A 7,721-nucleotide genomic window follows, 5' to 3' on the forward strand; every position below is an offset into this window, starting at 1 on the left:
TGGGGCTTCGCGGGGGTGGTGGAGATGGGGGCTTCGTGGGGGGGCTGCCGGAGGGGGGAGGACGAGGAGGAAGGGGCTTGTTTGTTCTGACTAGACGGCGGGAACATGAAAGGGAGGCGGGAACAGGAGGGAGGGGGGAGAGGCCGGGCAGTGGGAGGGCGTGGGAGGGAGGGCTGCGGCGGCAGCGACAGAGGAGCCAACTGGCTGGCTCAGTGTGCCCGGGGGAAGTGGCGGGGAGGGCGAGGGAGGGCTGCGGTGTGGGTGGGAGCTGGGCGCCGCGAGATTGTCCAAGCTGCGGCGGGGAGGCGGTGTTGCATCAACTGCCCCAGGGGGGCAGCAGGGGGCAGGTGACAAAGGCGTCAGGTGACACCACGCCTCCATTGTGCTGTAGGGATTGTTGGGCGGCCCCAAAGAATGGGAGATCATCTGCTAGGGCTGCCAACTCCTGGGTGGGAAACACCTGGAGATCTGGGGGGTGGAGCCTGGGGAGGGACTTTGGAGGACTATGATGTCACAGGAAGCGGCCTCCACAACCACTATTTTCTCCAGGGGAATTTCATCTCTGTAGTCTGGAGATCAGCGGCATAGATTCCATGATCTCTCCATATGGTGCTGGGAGTGATGCCTGGAGGAGGGAGCAGACTCCTATTATTGCTCCTTTTGCCCCTGTCAAAACTCACTTCACTTGGCTTGCTTGGGCTGTCATAGCTACTGGGGGGAGGGAATTCCTACGGGGAGGGGAGGGGAGGGGGTGCGTGTGTTGAGAAAGTGGGAACCTTTACTTTTAGGTGCCACAACTTTTCCTTCAAGATGTGCCTCCTTTCCATTTCCCAGAGAAAGGTGTCCTTGAAGCTTCTGGTACCAGTTTTCACAGTAGATAACCAAACCATATATTTTCCTTTTGGTTGGGATGGCAACACTAGGCGGCTGCTTGTGATGTGTACATGGGGGAAGGGAAGGGGGATCTGTCTGAACTACCTATATTAAGCATATTCCTGCCAAAAATCTTCAGTTCTAACACAAGTGATGTTCTGGAGCATGCATACATCTCAATAAACGTATCACTGCCGAAGAGAGTGTTGTTGAGAGTAATTTGACTGGGAGTCTGACAGCCCTCTGGTGGACAGGATTGCTAAAATGCCGCGCTCTGCTCCCTCCTCCAGGAAGGTGTGTGCCTGCACATGTGTGCGCATACATGGGAACCCACTGAACCCATCTTGCCCAGGGCCCCACCAAAACCTGGAGCCAGTCCGGATTCTGTGCCGTGTGCCGACCGCACTTGTAGACAAATCAAGACCTGTCCGTTTTTCACAAGCTGGGCCTGGCTTCCCTGACCCGACATCCAGTCACATATCATGCTGCCAAGAATTGGTTTCCCAAGTGCCCGGGCCCCCGATTCAGATGGGGACCACCGCAAGGAGGAAGAAGCTTCACCTTCCTCCCCCATTTTCTTTATCCAAAATGGCCTTGAGGGCATTATTTTTCCTGCTGAGGGGCACATGTAGGACATCAGTGCATGTGCAGCCCCTCCCCATGGGGCAAATTTCAGGTGAGGAAAATGCCATGGGGGGCAAAGGCTGAAGCCCCTTCCCTCTCCCCAGATGTGCCATTCCTAATCCAAATCAGGGACTCATGAGGCTGGGAAACCAGTTCCTAGCAGTGTGAGACTCTGAAAGCAGGGGCAGGGAGCCCAGACCCAACCTGGGAGAAATCGTCTTGTCTCATTTAGCCCTTGGGGAGCAGTGACCTGGAACTATCTCCTTGAGGCAAGCTTGGGGGGGGGGGAATCATGGAAACAATTCCTGCTTAGGTTCCCCACCCCTGCCTCAGGCAACCCTCCTTCGCATTTCAGCCTGAGATGCCAGGAGAAGGTAGTGCCATACAAACCATACATGCCCACGACAGCGATGGAAGAGTCCCTGTCAGGGCCATCTTGGCTACTGATGAAGCGGTGTGTGTGTGCGTGTGTGTGAGGAGAGCCACTGGGGGGCAGCATTTCTGGTGGATACTCTCATGATGAACAGTCATAACAGCACTGCTGGCTCTTCAGCTCTGAAACGGAGATGAGCACCGCAACCCTAGAGTTGGATTCGACTGGCTTTCGAGCAAGGAAACCTTTACCTTTAGGCTACCTTTTGCCAAGACTATTTTAAGGACTAGCAAATTGTCATTCCAGGATGGCTTTTGTGAGTCAGAGCTCCCTTCCTAATCGTATACACATCCAAATCTGCTGGAATGCCCATGGCCAGCCTTTTCAGGTGCTACTGGAGTCCTGCTTCATTTTGCTGTCCACATAGTGAATGTCCCCCGTCCCCCACCCAAGAAGCCGGTATTCCCAAAGGTTTCAATACTGCTGACACCAACACCAAAGGAATGCAGCAGCCTGGTGCTTTGTGTCCATGCCAGCAAATGCAGCCATACCGAACAACCATCAAACTTGGCAAAAAAAGAAGTCACAGCCCAAAATTCCATTCTGCCATTTGCCGCAAAGCAACTCACACTTTCCCATGTGTTTCAACTTGTCCCTGAATAAGGCATCTTCGGAGATGGCACCGCTGGGCACGCCACTGAAGGAGCGAGTGATGTCATCTGAAATGGAAAACATCTGGGATCAGCTGGCAGTGGAGGAAATGGAGGTGAAGTATGCGCGTGATGTATAGCACCAAAGACCACCCAAAATACGACTCTGGTTTCTAGGACTGTACCAGATGTTGTCCCTGCACAACTGGATTTCACAGGGACCATTGCTTTAAAAAACAAAAACGGAACACAGAAGCAAGAGCCACAGGATGCAAACAGAGACCAAGGATGTGCAACTGTTATTTAGATAATTTGTGGGCAGACTGCCCACTGTTTAAAAAGTTTCCAGTGGCATATAAATAAAGCAGAAGACCCCAAAATCAATTTGTAACAATCACAATTACAACATGACAATTAAAAATATTATGCATATACACACAGTAAAGAAAAAAACAGTTCAAAAACAAAACATTTTAATGCTTCCTTTATGCGCATACACTAATCCCCCGTTAAAAGCCACGGGACAAAAAGGTCTTTACTTGGTACTGAAAGGACAGCCATTCTCTTTGAGGGCATTTATAAAAAGGGGAGCCCCACCAAAAGAGCCCTCTCTCCATTTGCCATCTTCCTAATCAGGGCAGTAAATTCTCGGTCTGGCACATATATCCCTGTAACACCACTTTTCCTTTTTGGGGAACCAACTCCAGCTTGAGAAGTTCATGCAGACTCGGGTTGGGGGGGTTTGTGTGCCTGGGAGGGACCTCAGCAGGATATAATGCCGCCGAGCCCACCATCCAAAGCTGCCAGGCCCTCGAGGGGAGCGGAACTCTGTCGTCAGGAGCTCATCCGGGCTCCACCTGGAGGTTGGCAAGCCCCATCCCTTCCTACACATATGATTTCATGAGTCAATGCAAACAGTCTACTTTATTTCTGAAGTGACATAAAATATCACATGAATGGGCTCTCAGCCAAGCTCCCACCCCCACAACTTCCGGTCAAGTACCGTTCCCTTCCCTCACCAGCGATGCAATGCGTGGGCCCTGCACCTAGGGTTGCCAGCCTCCAGGAGGGGCCTGGAGATCTCACAGAATTGCAACTAATTTCCAGACAACAGAGATGGGGGGGGGATGGCTGCTTTGGCGGGTGGCCTCGTTGGCATCATGTTATATGCTGCGCTCCCTCCCCTCCAGAAACAGCACCCTCCCTAGGCTTCACCCCCCCCAAAAAAAAATCTCCAGGAATTCCCCAACCTGGAGTTGGCAACCATACCTGTACTCAACTCTAGAAGGCAGATGTGATGGGAGGCGGGACTCCAATGTGGGACCTGATAGGGTGGAAAGGGAGCATTAAAATGTTTTAAACAAATAAATGAAATATGTAGGTCACACAAGGAAGACTCATCCGGGAGAAAGCCGTTCTTCCAGTGTGCTGACTGCCAGTCATTTACACCCAATTCACCTCTTATGCAGAACTGCAGCCTGGTTCACACATGCAGAAGAATGAGAGGGTGGAATGGAGTGAACCACATCACACTGGCGGGGGCGGGGGGAAGAATTCCTGCTTCAAATGCTCCTTTGCAGGAAAATAACGGTGCAAACAGACAATGGAGCAGCCCAGCGGGATGAGAGGTTCAGCCCCTCACCTTCCCTGCTGCACAAGGAAGTTCTAAGATACGGCAGGATCCCGAAACGGGATCCTCCATAATCCTCCACCGGCGGTCTCGTCTTGACGTGGCACAGCTCGTTTTGCCATCCCATGCTCTCAGGTGTGTGAGCCAGGTCTGGTTGTGTAATTGTCCGATATAAAGAGTCCCGCCTCCCGCGCTTCAATGTAGAATGAGAGGCAATCCTGCAGAGTTCTGGTGCTGGGACCCTCTCGCACAGCATCCATTTCTGGCTGGCGGACTTAGCTAAAATGGCCTCCTTTGCCGCTCCGTTTGCCTCAACAGACAGACACGCTCTAATTCTGTCCTCAGAGCTGCTGCTCAGCTCGGTGGTTACCGCTAAGTAGGATTAGTCCCTCATCCTGCCAGAAAGGCCGCACCCCCCTCGCTCAGAGGATAAAGGCGTCTGCATGGACTACAGCTGGGAACAGCTCACTCCCTCCATCTGCTTCCAAAGTCCTGTTCCAGCATTCAAGCAAAGTAGTTCTGGGGTTTTTTTGTTTCTTTTTAAAAAAAAGTAGTTCTCTTCAAAGGCAACGCAGCCACAGAGGCTCAGAGCATATGTTTACATGCCCGGCTCCTGTGCTGCTTTGCCCAGGTCAGATGAGGAACAACTGGAGAGGATTTGTTTGTTTTAAACTGATTTTACAACTTGGTGGTCTGCCTGGGGAGGGAGGTTGATGGTGACAGAAAGGCAAAGTTGTGGTTAGATCTGAGCCTGACAGCACCTTATAGAGCAGCCGGATCTTCAGGGCGTGAGTGCTTGTGAATCAAAGCTCCCTTTGTCAGACAGGAAGACAAAGTCAGCTTCCCAAACAGTGAAGTCGGTTTAAAACGTGAAAAAAGACAAGGAAATGGTGACGGCAACGAACCCAATCTCCTCTTCGTGACACTGCTAAAGGATAGAGCTGAAAGGGACTTGGGTGTCATAGATGCTCTCTCATCAGAGGTTACAGCAGCACCAGTGGATTCAGGCTCCCCAAGCGATTAACAAGTGACCTCAGACGTCAGTATTTGTATCCTGCTTTTGAGCCAAAGGCTGGATTCCAAAGAGGGTCCCAGGAATTCAAATTACAGTGAAAATTAAATACAAAACATGTGTTGGGGAGTGGATTTTCAGTGAACCTGGATCCAAGGACGGCTGCCTGGGTATGCTCCACTTTCCCTCTTAGGGCCCTCAGTCCTGGGACAAATCGCATTTTGCCCTAAGGGGCATCTAGGATGTTGGTTCAATCTCTGAGGTCAGAGTTCCAGAAAGCCAGTATCTCGTGAACCTGCAGTGTGTATAATGGGCATATGTCTGTGGCTCAGGCAGGGATCGTGGGTGTGAGAATCCAGGTGTTTAAAAAAAGCATACATAAGCAAAAGTGCAGTAAAGAAAAAAGCCCCAAAGTGCCATCTGTCTCAAATGCTTTCTCATAGATACACGCAATAACACCTTTTGTTAAAAAGTACACACAAATGTGTCCCTGTTTCCGTCTGTCAGAGGCAGCTGACTCTCCTTTAACTCACCTGAGTGTGTAAACTTAGGGCTGGCAGAAAAAGAATACCATAAGGTCTCTTCCACTGTGTGTGAGTTCACAGAGATCCTTGCAGCTATAGGCAGATTCCTTCCAAGCACACCAATAGTCCCTTACCCCAAAAGGAGCTTGCGGTATTAGTGGAGTAACCCCACCCCCCCAGGCATTCCTTTCTGTCTTCATTAACACTATTTCCAAAGAACAGGATTCGCTCTCACTCTCCAAAATAGAAGGCTCCAGAAAGAACAAAAATGGAGGAAGAGTGTCGATACTTACACGGCTAACATCTGTTGCTTACAAAAACATTGGCACTTTCAGCTGAGTGCTTCTGACCACACACAGAGAGTCCTTCCCTCAAAGGGAAAGAACATTTTCCAAAAAAAAAATGTTGTGGGTCAGTCAGGGCTTAGCTATAGTGAGGACTCTTCAGTAGCCAGCCTTGAGTTAACAGAAGCAGACCAGCAGGAAAATGAGCTGCAGCAGGCTTGTCAGAATTCACAGCCAACAGCTGGTTCAGAGCCACCCCCTTCAGCCCTGATTCAGCAGGTGAATCTCAGTTGGCTATTCCCAGCCCACGGTATCATCAACACCCTTAAAGTGCCGCAGACAGAGGCTGAGAACAGAGCTACAGACAAGACGGCAAAGTGCATGCCTCCTAGCCCGACACCAGCTGCTTGCTGATAACAAAGATAAGTAGTTGGCTACAAGCATGACTCTTAGGTGTGGGGCTATAAAACCAGCCAAGAGAGGCTGTTAGGTGGGGACGCAAGGAGTATGATAGATGCTAAGCCACCAGCTCTGCCTTGCCTGACTTCTGGACCTCTGACTGAATGACCCTGCCTTGCCTGACTTCTGGCATCTGATACTTGGAGCCTACAAGCCAGTACACCAAAGGGGAAGAGTCTCTGAGCATATGCTGAGTGCCATCTCTCTCAAATGCTTCCTCACATCTTTGGGGACCATCCAAGTGCTGCTGTACTGGCTCAGCTGGTTACCACGGTGACCACACACTGGAAACTGGAGACGCAGTCAGGAATCAAGTCAAATAACAGAGCCAAGGGTCAGAGAGCCGGGAAATTACATTCAGGTTGCAGGGGCGAGGAGCAAGGAGCAGTTGCTACAAGCCAGGAGCGGATCTGAGCTTGCACTGTTGCTACTGCACTGAGGCAAGGTGCGTGGGGTGTTTATGAACAAGTCCTCCCTTCCCTGGGAATCAATCTGCCAAGACTCACAGCTCCTCCCGTTGCTTTTGCAAGAGCTGCAGCCTGGCACTCTTCCTTCGCTCTTGCACATTCAGCCGCTGGCATGCCCTGCATCTGGGGCACTCAGGAGAACTAGGTGGGGATTCTGGCCTTGGGCTGTCTTCAACTGGGGATGCTGGGCCAGACTCTGGATCAGTCTCTCCTTCTGGCTGCACCTCCTGTGTAGCTGCTGGGGCCTCTTCTCCCTCAGGCGCTGTTGAAGGTTCCTCTTCTAGGCTGACTCCAGAGGAGGCTGGATTGCTCCCTGCCTCTTCATCTGAGGAATCGTCAGCCTCAGCAGAGCCAGTACCCACGACAGTTATGTGGAATCTCATCTCCCATGTGTGCCCACAACAGTCTCAGAAGTGGCCTGGGATGGGAAATACCCTGAAAAATGTCCTCCAACCGTGATCAGGGGTGGATTGTGATGTGGCTGCACAGTGTGAGTGCATTCATATGCACAGTTCAGCCATTCAACACATGCACACTAAGGCACAAAAGCACGTATCAGTTCCATGTGTGCAAGCATGATAACATGCATGCTTGACGTGCCTAGACTGGAACATTTGGTTTTTTGCTGACTTTGCAACTTCTAAATTTACTGAAAAGTCCTTAGACTAATGCAGTGATTCAGCTCTAAGACTTTATTAAAGGTTCGGAACAAGACAAACTAACCAGCTCGCAGGCAGGTTTATATGTGCAACAACCCCGCACCCAAAACACACCCACACACAAGTGATTGGCTATTTACAGTGGCCGAGAGTTCCATAGGCTCTC

The 7,721-nt window shown here is 51.0% G+C and overlaps 1 protein-coding gene across 1 annotated transcript in view; it reads right to left on the reverse strand.

Moving 5' to 3' along the window:
- The window catches only part of CUEDC1 (CUE domain containing 1), a 35,784-nt gene that overhangs the window by 16,017 nt on the left and 12,046 nt on the right, over positions 1-7,721 (reverse strand). Inside the window, exon 6 of the mRNA XM_015421916.1 lies at positions 2,500-2,589. Within this exon, the coding sequence (XP_015277402.1) occupies positions 2,500-2,589 (90 nt within the window). The remainder of the gene's footprint in view (positions 1-2,499; positions 2,590-7,721) is intronic.

This window comes from Gekko japonicus, unplaced genomic scaffold (assembly GCF_001447785.1).
Source record: "Gekko japonicus isolate JY-2015 unplaced genomic scaffold, Gekko_japonicus_V1.1 scaffold43, whole genome shotgun sequence".
NCBI lineage: Eukaryota > Metazoa > Chordata > Lepidosauria > Squamata > Gekkonidae > Gekko > Gekko japonicus.